This window comes from Polistes dominula, unplaced genomic scaffold, assembly GCF_049000335.1.
Source record: "Polistes dominula isolate Pdom_NZ unplaced genomic scaffold, Pdom_raw_medaka contig_16, whole genome shotgun sequence".
Taxonomy (NCBI): domain Eukaryota; kingdom Metazoa; phylum Arthropoda; class Insecta; order Hymenoptera; family Vespidae; genus Polistes; species Polistes dominula.
The window spans coordinates 4,046,560-4,058,888 of NW_028301040.1; the positions used below are offsets into that span (position 1 = coordinate 4,046,560).

The 12,329-nt window shown below is 30.4% G+C and overlaps 4 protein-coding genes across 4 annotated transcripts; 3 read left to right on the plus strand and 1 right to left on the minus strand.

Annotated features, from left to right (window-relative positions):
• Window positions 1-864: 864 nt before the first annotated feature.
• Sln (monocarboxylic acid transporter silnoon) lies at window positions 865-4,908 on the plus strand. The gene is made up of 5 exons (XM_015318089.2): window positions 865-2,251; window positions 2,602-2,745; window positions 2,983-3,916; window positions 4,111-4,331; window positions 4,421-4,908. Exons 1-5 carry the CDS (start codon window positions 1,582-1,584, stop codon window positions 4,597-4,599), a joined length of 2,148 nt encoding a protein of 715 aa, XP_015173575.2. The 5' UTR covers window positions 865-1,581; the 3' UTR covers window positions 4,600-4,908.
• A 415-nt stretch (window positions 4,909-5,323) lies between these two features.
• Window positions 5,324-7,034, minus strand: LOC107064879 (uncharacterized). The gene is made up of 3 exons (XM_015318047.2): window positions 6,844-7,034; window positions 6,189-6,377; window positions 5,324-6,022 (listed from the first exon to the last, which is right to left on the minus strand). Exons 1-3 carry the CDS (start codon window positions 6,892-6,894, stop codon window positions 5,792-5,794), a joined length of 471 nt encoding a protein of 156 aa, XP_015173533.1. The 5' UTR covers window positions 6,895-7,034; the 3' UTR covers window positions 5,324-5,791.
• Window positions 7,035-7,749: 715 nt separating this feature from the next.
• Window positions 7,750-10,353, plus strand: LTV1 (LTV1 ribosome biogenesis factor). The gene is given in 8 exon segments (XM_089174621.1): window positions 7,750-7,931; window positions 8,025-8,333; window positions 8,335-8,587; window positions 8,662-8,879; window positions 8,958-9,086; window positions 9,160-9,343; window positions 9,430-9,683; window positions 9,756-10,353. Coding segments are annotated over 8 exon segments (1,467 nt in total). The 5' UTR covers window positions 7,750-7,928; the 3' UTR covers window positions 9,873-10,353.
• Vha13 (V-type proton ATPase subunit Vha13) lies at window positions 10,219-12,116 on the plus strand. Its single transcript, XM_015318046.2, has 4 exons — window positions 10,219-10,352; window positions 10,924-11,024; window positions 11,161-11,259; window positions 11,337-12,116. The coding sequence occupies exons 1-4, from the start codon at window positions 10,271-10,273 to the stop codon at window positions 11,406-11,408; spliced, it is 354 nt and encodes a 117-aa protein (XP_015173532.1). The 5' UTR covers window positions 10,219-10,270; the 3' UTR covers window positions 11,409-12,116.
• The last annotated feature ends 213 nt before the right edge of the window (window positions 12,117-12,329 follow it).

Consider the following 12,329-nt stretch of genomic DNA (forward strand, 5'->3'; position numbering starts at 1 on the left):
ATTTTGGCACCAACTTTCGAATTCGATCTCTACTTTGCACCTGTCCTTTCCCTTAGATTTGATAATATGTTGCAATATTGCGATAGAGATAAGGATTTGATCTACAATGATCGTATATTCTAGATATTATATAGACTTATCAGACTTGTTTAAAATATTGATCATATTTCAACGGAGGTAAACACTGGTACCACAAGTTACCACGTGTCTTCCATGTTTCAATAATAACAGCCTAATAACTCTACTTAAATGTGGATTCTTACATTATCTAAGGGATAATAGATATAACCAAGGATAAAGTCAATGCAGTTACACGCAAACATAAATGATTTATTTTTTTTTATTTTTCTTTTATCATATTATCTGCAACAACTGTGTCACACACAAATTTATTCGAAATTATATAAAACAAAGTGATATGGTGTATTAAAGGTATAGTCAGGATGAATTTGCATAATCATTATGCAAATTTAGTATCGATTTATTAACATATTACAATAATAATAATAATAATATATATATCACACATTATTTTCATACTCGTAGATCAACAGGAATGAGAATGAATCCAAATCCAAACGAAATGAAAGAATCCCTTAGATGCAATCCTAAACCTAGATTGTTCTTGAAACATTGAAATTGATGAGGAGCAATGATCAAAGTTGTACAACACATGGCAATTGTGACAAGAACGAAAGAAAGAATGAAAGAAAGACACAATAAGGAAAATAGAGAAGGAGAAAGGGAATAAAAGAGAGAGAGAGAGAGAGACAAAGAGTGCGTCATTTCATCATTTTGTACCTGCTGCATATCGATCCCGTAGGTTTCCACCCCGTGGCGACCTCATGTGCGTGCGCAACCCCCTTCCACTCTGTATTTACCGAGGAACCGTCTGATCGTGACAGAAGGAACAGTGGAGAATAAGAAGTTAAATGGTGAGAGGCATTGCTACCGGGTTGGCAAGAAGGCAAGGCAAGGCAAGGCAAAGCAAGAGAAGACAAGAAAAGGCAACGTAACGTAGAACATTGCAAAGAAAAGGACTAAAATAGAGTGTGTGTTTAAAGAAAAGATTCCTTATTGTTTGTCACTATTGTACACCACTGTCAAGGGAAAGAAGAGAAAAAAATACGAATTAAAAAGAGAGAAAGAGAAAAAGAGAGAGAAAGAAAGAGATAGATAGATAGATAGATAGAGCTTATGACGTATACGAATACATAGATCAAGATATATAGACGATTGTTAGGTAACGTATGTAAAGCAAGCAAAAAAAGGAAGAGTGAGGGCGAATGAAAGAGAGAGAGAGAGAGAGAGAGCGAGAGAGGGTGAGAGGGTGAAGTAGAAAGAGAGAGAGTGAGAGTGCAAGGTAAAAGAAAAAAATAGATAAAGATAATTAGACAAGAGTCTTCTTCTCTTTTTGGTTGCAAACCTTAAAAAAATATTAAACATAAACGTAAACGCATAAGAGAGTTAGAGAGAACGAGAGGAAGAGAGAAAGAGAGAGAGAGAGAGAGAGAGAGTGAAAGAGAAAGAATACGTAACTCCAATGTATTACGGTTCTCGTTTCGTCGAAGACAGTAAAAAATGTCGTTGCCACGGGAATGGAGTTTCCAGGATTCGTGTAGATCGGTCGACCGTGCGACCTCGACGGTCGGCTGTGGCACAAGAGGAATTGGAACAGCGTCACAGGAGATGGTCAGTACGGCCGTCATCGACGAAAATATGAATCAACAAAATCAGCTGGGTTCCTTACTCTCGATTCATTCTGCACCCGTATTTGATTTAAGTACTGGCCTGCCATCCCCTACTATGAGGCCAGCCTCGTTGATGGTTACTACTGCTACCTCGACACCGGTCGTACCACCTCATTTACAAAGTCCACCGGAAACGATCGAGGACGAGGATAATGAAAATCTTTTAACTATATCAAGTTTAACAGCTAGACCATTGATAGCGAAATCCCGTGAACTTCGTTCCTCTAAACCCATTCATTCGAAAATCCCGCCAACCAAGAAGAAGAAGAAACCTAAAAGGAGAGATACTAAAAAACTAAGGAATCCTGCTTATATACCTTTGGATGGTGGATACGGTTGGGTCGTCGTATTTGGTGCCTTTTTCGTCCAGTTTTGGGTCGCTGGCCTGGTCAAATCCTATGGCGTCCTCTATGTCGAAATCATGGAAACGTTCAAGGACTCATCAGCATCGGTTGCATCTTGGATACCAGCTATACTTTCTTGCCTTTGTCTCGCCTTGGGTGAGTCATGCATTCTGCAATTATTATTATTATTATTATTTCGTTTCACATATTTTTTTTCTATGAGTTCGTTCATTTTTCACACTACCAGTTGAAATTTTGCTAATTTTTCTTAGCAATTTTGAACGAACTATATTTTTTATAGATTATTTTTTAGTTTATTATATATAATATTAATTGTTACGTTCTCAGGGACGTTGATCTCCAATCTTATACAATGAAATGCATGTTTGCAAACCTACGCATAAAGTTTTGGAAAATATTTCCTTAGTCACGTTGATGCAGTTTATTAATAAAGAAAATCAATCGATGTAGAAACTTACATAGTTAACATTGATTCTTCATTTCAGCGCCTGTAACGAGTATACTGTGTCAAAAGTATAGCTGCCGTGCTGTCGTTTTCATCGGTGGATTGTTCTGTGCTTTAGGACTAACGACTAGTTATTTCGCCACCAGCTTGATACATCTCTTTTTTACATTTGGTATCTTGACTGGTGAGTCCTATCATTTTATATATTATTAGATGAGTTATACAATAATTACAAATACAAGGAATGATTTAAATCAGTTTTTTCGGACACTGCTATTACCTTTTCATAGTATTACCTATTCCATTTTAAAGCTTTTTAAATTTTTATGAGCCTAATCCAACTTTCGGAAACTAATTCTCAAATAAAATCTTGGACTAAACGGAACTTTGAATAAATGAAAATAAAAATCAATTTTTTCAGGGATCGGTGGTGGATTGTCGACAACTCCAGGCATCATAATCGTTTCTCAATACTTCGATAAGCATCGTGCTTTAGCAAACGGCATATGCGTATCGGGAACAGCAGCGGGAAGCTTTGTATTTCCGCTTTTAATCGAAACATTAGTCAAGAATTTTGGTTTTCACGGTACGATATTACTCTTGGGTGGATGTATGCTTCACGTATGCGTCAGTGCAACATTGTACAGGCCACTTGAGAATAATTATCTTCCGGATAATAATGAAACGAACGACAAAAGGGTGAAGTCTGATGAAAAAAAGAATGACAGCAATGGCGGACAGGAAGCAACGAAGCAACAGAAACTCGATCTTCTCTTTGCTAATGATGTGACAGCTCGTCACAATCTTCTCAACGAATTGTTCAGTCAGAATAGCGTGATAGCCGTCGAATTGACGGATAGTGATGAAGAGAAGGATGTGATGGGGGAAACTCTTATGATGAAACCAATTTCAAAAATACGAAGCTCGAGTATATTGCATAGCGTTGAAGATTTATCAACTGACTCAACGTGCGTTTACAAAGCGAGATCATCCCAGAGATCTCTTAGGTCTTCCGCCACAGTTGTATGTCCTGCACCGATATCCCAAACCGATGTTACGACGACTACTACGGAAGAACCCAAAACGATAATGCAAAAAGTTGCACGTTACATTGATCTATCCTTATTGAAGAATCCACAATTTTTAATGATGTGCTTTTCAGTCAGTCTAATGTCGACTGGAAGCCCATACATGCTATATTACTTGCCAGCGTATGTTCACGCGGGTGGTTATACGAAAGCAGAAGCTGGTTATCTCGTAGCTATCTCGGCTGCTCTCGATTTATGTGGCAGACTTGGATTAGGTTGGCTCTCTGATTTGCAACTTTTTGATCGACGAAAAGGATACATTGGAAGGTAATATTTTTTTAGTATTGGAACTAACTTCGCATGATTTTTCTTTTACTCTTGTTGGGTCATTGATTATTTCTTCTACTCTCTTTTTTTTTAGTTTTTTTCATTGAAAAAAAAAGAAATTCTTTTTATTTAATTTAGTGATATTAATTGACAGTATTGAAATGAAACTTTCTTCTTAAATTTGTCTTTTATAGCGTCGTTGGTGCCGGTGTTGCGGTGTTAACAATTCCAATGGCTCATTCGTTTTACGTCTTGGCGTGTTCCGTTGGAATGTACGGATTATGCTTGGGGTGTTGGTTTCTTTTAGTTCCCGTCCTTCTTGCTGACCAATATGGAACTGATAAAATATCTTCGACTTATGGATTGGTCAGAATGTTTCAAAGTGTTGGCGCTATTTCTATACCACCTCTCGCAGGTACGATTTGTTATTTAAATTTGTATATTGATGATGACGATGACGCGTTAATCACCTATTCTCGTTTATTATTTTAATAATAATTTCAGGTTATTTACGTGATGTAACCGGAAGTTACACCGTATGTTTCCTGTGTATGGGTACATGTATGGTAATGGGAGGTTTGCCTCTTCTATTGGTATTTAATGAAGTACCAAAACCAACGAAGCTGCCTGTTAATAATACTGAAAATAACAATTGTCAAGGAGATACAAATGTGAAAGAATAAAATATTTTGCAAGTGTGTGATATTCCTTGAAGAAAAGAGAGAGAGAGAGAGAGATAGAGAGAGAAAGAGAGAGAGAAAAAGAGAGAGAGAGAAAGAGAGAGTAAACGTGTATTAGAAAAATAATAAATCGCAGCATTTTTGTCGCTAATATAATTTTTGTTTCTTATAAATTTGTTGATAGTTATATTGAGAATAATTCTTCATACAATGAAAAATAATTCATATATTCGACTTATTGAAATAAATTATCGTTATGTTCTGCATGATCAATCAAATCTCTTATGAATATAATTGTTGTTATTACTGTTACTTGTTCTTGTTACTTGTTGTCATTACTTTATTCTCTCGTTGATTATTATTATTATTATTATTATTATTATTATTTATGACGTAAACGATTAATTATATAGATATATATAAAAATTCGCGCACAAAATTAGAACTGAACACTAAGAATAATATGAAAATACGAGCGTATAGATCACATTCTTATTTTATTTTACTTCAATTTGCCTCTTTATAATTCGTTATTTACATATTATTTACATACACAATGTATAATATTATATTTTTAATTACATTATAAATGTGTGTATATATATACATAAATATATATATCTATACATATATATATTTATATATATATATATACATATATATAAAAAGGTACAAAATCTCTGTCATTAATAACAAACTGAAGCACGGTAATTACAGTAAGACTACCTTATTCTTTTATATTGCATAATTTCATATTTCATATTAATTATACCTATTTACATTTGTATGCTATTATTATTATTATTTTTTTTGTTCCATTTTGATCAATTGTCTTACAATAGTCTTATTGATTGTGGAAATATAAATATATCTGTTATCTAACTAATAATTGATAGAAAGAATAATTGAATAAATAGAGATATTCTATTAGGAGCAAAAAATCACAGATAGAAAAAAAGAAAAAGAGGAAGAATATTTGTTTGTAAAAGTACAAATATGTATATACATATAGAGAATATTTCTTTATCGTAAATTATATTGCTTTGTGATGTCTCTTCGATATTATTCAAAAAATATTGAGAGAACATTCTTTAAAGAGTTAATCATCTTTAAAAAGAAAAGTATTTGTACAGTCAAAACACATCTTATAATCACCTAATTATATGTACAATCTCTGTTGAAGAGAAAAAGAAATTCATGATGGCTTCCACGCTACTACCCTCATTTTATTATTAAGCTCTTGTAAAATAAGAGAGCATGTTAATTGTTTTTCCGGTGATAAGCCACTAATTCCTTCCATTTCATCATCGTCATCACCCAATCCACTACTACTTCCAGTTTTACCTTTTCCTTTACCTTTTCTTTTTTTCTTTTTATTTAATTGACGACAATCAATATCACTGGAGGTATCTGCAGCACGTCTTATCTAAGAATACAAAGTTGTAAGAGATTTTCAATGTAACTTATAGATCATTCGTTAAGGATTTTATGTATAGTATTTTTTTTTAAATGTCCTAATATTATTACATATTTAATTTAATATTCTATATAATCAAACCATACAAAATATTAATAGTAATGGTATAGAATACCTTTGAACTTTTCTTTGTTTGTTTGTCATATTCTAATGCGTCATAATAATTTGGCTTCTCACGTTTAATACGATTAGTTCTTCTAGTTTTCATAACTCCACTGTCTGGACTTGGTGGACTTTTGATAGAATTACGCCGTGCATTAAAAAATGAATGTCCACACGGGCACGCTTTACAAGCAACGGGTACCTAAAAATAAAATATTTTTAATTAACATTAGAACTATCGGTATAATATTATACCTCATATATATCTAAAATATTAATGAATAGAGAATTAATAATAAAATTCATAAATTTAATTATATGTATATAATAAGAAAAAAATTATAATGTGTTTGCCTAAGAAAAAGAATAATGAAATTTAACGTATAAATTAAAAAAAAAAAAGTCATTTTGATTTGTGTAAATCTAATATTAATATTAGACATCACTATAATTATTTTTAGAAAATTTAATTAAATAAACAATATATAAATAATTTAATTATTTATTTTATATTAATTTTATAAAATATATTAAAAAAAAAAAACAATTTTCTGATTGAATTATCACAATATGACTCATTCGTCCAGATAATAAATTAGATAAATTTATTTTTTTGTCATGTCTAATACATTTTATTAATTATAAAGAAAAATATTAAATTAAATTACCTGTTGTTCACATTTTGGACAACCTTTACTAATAGTTTTTGTTTTCGCCATAATTAATACACAAGCAAAATTTAAATCTAAATTCGTTCTATCTAAATTTACTATGAATATAACCCATTAATGGTTAAATGGTATGTGTTAAAAAATCATTATGGCAAACTTCTACCTATACACCGACTAAATTAATTTTATTTTAAGAACACCACACATATTATATCCATATAAATAATATTCTTTGTAGTTTCTATTTTGTCTGCTAGATGACAGTTCTCATATCACAAGAGTTAGACCAATCAACGTTTATCTATCTCCTATTTGCCTATATTGTTATTGTCATTGGTTGTGCAATGAATGAAAAAAAATTAAATACATATTATAAATAATAAAATAGAATAATTTTTTTCATTCGAATTAATTCACATCACTTATTAATAAAAGTCAGTAATTTTTTGTTAATCTACATTTTAATAACATATTTGCATATTAAAATATAAATACATTGAAGATAAAATATACAAATATAAATTGATCCAATGATGTGTGTGTATGTGTGTGTGTGTAGTACCACCTTATTGATAAGATATTATATTCATTATGCAGAAATAATTTTGAATTTGTAGAAACAAAATTAACATGAGATTTATTCATTCTAAGTAAATTTCTATTTTCTGAATATTTTAAAGCAATGTTTATTTAATCTTGAAATAAGAATTAGAACATTGTTGACTGATTATTGTAGACTGACATCACAATGCAACTTATTAAAATCCACAATATTAAAACTGTTTTATCGGCAAGAACTACGATAGTGCCATCTTTTAGAAAAAAATATTAAGAATATTTATCACGGATACAGTTTGATCGGTAAATATCTAAGAAATACATGTACGGGACCATAAGAGGGCTATAGTAGATACTTAACCCGATGATCGCATATACACATGGTCTTTACGTGAGTCCTGTTTGCTTACATGTGACAAAAACATTAAGAATCAAAACAAATAAAAAGTTAAATTAATTTTTGATTATATTTTTATAAAATACATTATTAGTTTTTATCGTGTTTACTAAAATATATTTTAACAATGGTAAGTACGAAAGATTTTATTAACTTTAGGAAGTATCAAATTGTGAGTATAGGTTAAGTAAATTTCTATCTTTTATTTTGCTTATAAAATTAGCCGAAAGGAAAATCAAAGAAGTTTATTGACAAGAATAATTCGGTTACATTTCACTTGGTACATCGTTCACAAAAAGATCCACTGATAGCTGATGAAACAGCCCCACAAAGAGTACTTGTGCCAGCTGGTGAAACACAAGCTACCAAATTAGAAAAGAAACCAGTAGAAAAGAAAAAACGTATTGAAGAGCAGAAAAAATATGGGATATATTTTGATGATGATTATGATTATTTGCAACATTTAAAAGATGTTAATACTTTGGACGTTGAATGGGTACACGTGGAGCCTGTAAATGTTAAAGAAAAAGAAAAAGAGCGAGGATCATAAACTCAATTTACCATCATCTGTATTTGCTTCAAATGTTGAAGAGAAAGTTGGTTTGTTAAACAAAGCTGCACCAGTTACTGGACTTAGATTAGAAGTTGATCCAGATATAGCAGCTGCGTTGGATGATGATTTTGATTTTGATGATCCTGAAAATGAATTGGAAGACAATTTTATGGAATTGGCAAATGCTGGAGGTAGCGATGAAGAAGGCTTCGACGATGAAGAATATGAAAATGGTAAGTTTATAATGTGATACACATACAGTTACTTGTATTTTATTTACTGAACGTGTTATTGCATAAATTTGTAGATGAAGAATGTAGCGAAGAAGAAGAAGATACGGATGTTTCATCTAATGATCAGATGGGGCTTTCTGATGAAGAAAAAGATGAAGTATGCAGTTTAAGTGGTCCGCAATATACTTTCAAGGATGAAGAAACGAAATCACGATTTACAGAATACTCTATGAGCAGTAGCGTAATGAGAAGAAATGAACAGCTAGCACTGTTAGATGAAAAGTTTGAACAAGTGTGTATCTCTTATAAATACTATATTAACATTGTAAAAATAATATATTAATAATTTTAATTTTGTCTTTTTTCTTAGATGTACAGTGTATATGATGATAATGAAATTGGTGCTTTAGATTGGGATGAAATAGAAGGACACGTGGCACCTGATTCAAATATGGTTTTAGAATGCGCCAAAGAATTCGAACAATTACAAAAAGAAGATGTAAATATTAAATAACTTTGATGTATAAATTATTTGAATAGATATTTCATTATTATATAATTTTTATTTTTAGGCGGAAAACATAACTGATCTAATGCGAGAGAGGATGAAAATTATGGAACAATGTTCCAGTTCTGACGAAGATGATATGGAAAAGTTAGTTGTTGAAGCTAGAGAAACAGAAAAGTGGGATTGTGAAAGTATTCTAAGCACATACAGTAATATTTATAATCATCCTAAACTTATTGTAGAACAAAAAGGTAAATCATTCAAAAATATTGTCTACTGTGATTATGCAATTTGAATAAGTTCTTGGATACTAACAAATTTTATCTTCATATCTAGAATATTCCAAACAAAATAAAAGTTCATGCTAGAACTGGTATACCAAAAGATGTATTGGGTTGCCCAGCAGGAAAATTAACTTCAAAAGCATTGGCACAATTTAATTTGCAAAATAATGCTACAGAATCGAAAGGTCCGCATTCTGTAGCCGATACAATGAAATCTACTTTAAGTATTTTAAGTGTTAGACCAAAGGATGAAACTCCTGAAGAAAGAAAAGAAAGGAAAAAAGCATTAAAAGAGTACAGGAAGGTAAAGTATCCTTCGTGCATTTCTAAATATGCTAATGTATAACATTTTTTCATTTAATACTCGAAATTTTAGGAAAGAAGAATAGAACGCAAGATCAACAAAGATGCATTCAAGGAAGAAAAGAAACGACAAGAGAAGATATTGTTAAATGTGAAACAAAATGTTCAAAGTAGATTATCATATAAATAATTTAAATGTAGTAACATTAATTATATTTGTGTTATATTTATATTTTATAAAAAATAAAAAAAAAAAAGAATAAAATTTTTAATAATAATAATAATAATAATAATAAATTTTTTTATATATTGGAAATAATAGAAAATTTAAGAAAAGCAATGAAGTTCCTGTTCTAATTCGCTTTGAAAAAATTCTGTTATTAATTTCTACATAATTGATCTATGTTTTACGTAATATCTACATTGTATATTGAAATTATTGGATAAAGTGTGTGGGGGAATAACCACGTGAGAGCACGAGGTAGAGCGCCATCGTTTAAGGCGGGGCAGAAAACGGAAGCTCAGAAGTCATATGATCGATTTGTAATTCCTTGTGGCACATCGTTGTTCACTTCATTCGTTGTAAAAATGGCTAGCCAGACGCAGGGTATTCAACAACTTTTAGCAGCTGAAAAACGTGCTGCAGAAAAGGTTGCAGAAGCAAGAAAACGTGAGTTTATTTCTAATAATTGTGACACATTATCCATGGCAAGGATTGTCCAAAACAGATTAATGTCAAACTCTTGTTAATTATTTTGTCATTAGGTGTAACACCCTTTTTAGCTAAAAATGATATTGTGTGTGATATTGTATTTATATAAATAATGATGTAAATATATCTTTATAAATGTATGATACAGATTTGCAACTCAACGTTATGAGATAATATGATGTACAATATCATGTTGGTATAGGTTTATTAAGATCTATTAAGATTTCTCTAATAAAAATTAAAGAAATTGTATTTCTTGATAAGGAATCTTTAACTATGTTTGTATTGTATTTAAAGATCCAAGTCTTTAATGACTTTTTGCTGAATTTTTGGTTGATGTAGTTTTCAGATGACATTTTATTGTCACTTTGCTATGATAATGTTTCAATTTTATGAATATTTACTTAATCGTTTAATTATTAACATATATACATATATACATGTTAATAATATATGTTTTAAAGAAATATGATTTTAAATATGAATGGAAAAGAAATATATTTATAGAATTTGTATTTATGTATTATAGGTAAGGCTAGTAGGTTAAAGAAAGCTAAGGAAGAAGCTCAAGATGAAATTGAAAAGTATAGGATGGAACGCGAAAAACAATTTCGTCGATTTGAAGCCAAGGTGAATATCTTTAAACATTTTCAAAGTTACATTATTGCCTTTTAAAATGAAATTAAATTACACGTTTAAAATATGTATTATAAAGTAATTAAATGAAAAATACAGCTGTGGATAATAACTATATATATTTCTATAGCATATGGGTTCAAAAGAAGATGTAGCTGCACGTATTGAAGCTGATACTCGAGTAAAGATAGAAGAAATGAATAAAGCCGTCTCTGTGCACAAAGATAAAGTACGTATACCTTTTTATTTATTTAATTTAACTGATATTCTTTTTAAAAACAATATATATTTATTATATTTAATTAGGTAATGTATAAAATCTTGGAGTTGGTGTATGACATTAAACCACAATTGCACAAGAATTTTATCGCTGAATAATAAACTTTAAGGAATGTATTCAACGATTATAAATATTACATTTTATGCTATACATGTACATTAAATATTCTTTGCTATATCATATTTTAAAATATATTTATCACCGTTATGTCTTACGTTGATCAGAAAATATCTATATACTGTTTAGTCATAGACGGTGGTATTTAAATTCTTAGAGTCTTTTCCGCAATTGTTACACGACAATAAATGTAACTGTAACTATATAATTATTGAAGCTTCAACCACCAACATATATAAATAAATTATATATATATACAATCACAGAAATAGCACAGTAATAAGAATGGTATAAGTTTAGGTAAAGAAACATCTACCTGTCGTTTCAAGGCCTAGAGACGACAGATAGTGGCGAATACGAATGTTTTATTATTACTGTTTAAGGTGGTGGTAACAAATTGTATAATGTTAATGTATATTGGTAGATGTCATTCCATGATCTGTAACATCGAGGATAAACATAATATATTTATGTTGTTTACAAACTCACCAGGTTTACGAACAAGCTCCCAATTCAACGTAAATCTTGTGAATATGTAGAAACATAATATATTTCTTAAACATTATATGCTTTGTTAAGTTTAATGATAGGGGTAAGCTTGCCTCGTGTGTATACCCTGTCTCTGTAAGTTGGTTGATTGTCTGTACAGTATTAATGTTCAAAATAAAAAAAGAAACAAAAAACAAGAACGGTAACACCATAATTTTCAATTGATTATATTTTATATCATAATATAAATTGTACGTTTAATACGTTACTAGAATATCTGCATTATGCGTGGAAACATTATTGAGCATTCACTTTCATTTTATTTTAGGTTAGTTTACACAAATTAATCTTTATTTTCGTGGTTGCATAATTGAGAAACGCGTGACCCTGAAAAATGTAAATACATGCTCTGT

Coding starts and splice junctions, on each gene's coding strand:
- Sln (XM_015318089.2), top strand. CDS start 1,582: ATGTCGTTGCCACGGGAATGGAGTTTCCAGGATTCGTGTAGATCGGTC. Junction 2,746..2,982: donor TACATTTGGTATCTTGACTG/GTGAGTCCTATC, acceptor CAATTTTTTCAG/GGATCGGTGGTGGATTGTCG. Junction 4,332..4,420: donor TTCTATACCACCTCTCGCAG/GTACGATTTGTT, acceptor TAATAATTTCAG/GTTATTTACGTGATGTAACC.
- LOC107064879 (XM_015318047.2), bottom strand. CDS start 6,894: ATGGCGAAAACAAAAACTATTAGTAAAGGTTGTCCAAAATGTGAACAA. Junction 6,378..6,843: donor GTCCAAAATGTGAACAACAG/GTAATTTAATTT, acceptor TTTTATTTTTAG/GTACCCGTTGCTTGTAAAGC. Junction 6,023..6,188: donor AAACAAAGAAAAGTTCAAAG/GTATTCTATACC, acceptor TTGTATTCTTAG/ATAAGACGTGCTGCAGATAC.
- Vha13 (XM_015318046.2), top strand. CDS start 10,271: ATGGCTAGCCAGACGCAGGGTATTCAACAACTTTTAGCAGCTGAAAAA. Junction 10,353..10,923: donor GGTTGCAGAAGCAAGAAAAC/GTGAGTTTATTT, acceptor TATGTATTATAG/GTAAGGCTAGTAGGTTAAAG. Junction 11,260..11,336: donor TCTCTGTGCACAAAGATAAA/GTACGTATACCT, acceptor ATATTTAATTAG/GTAATGTATAAAATCTTGGA.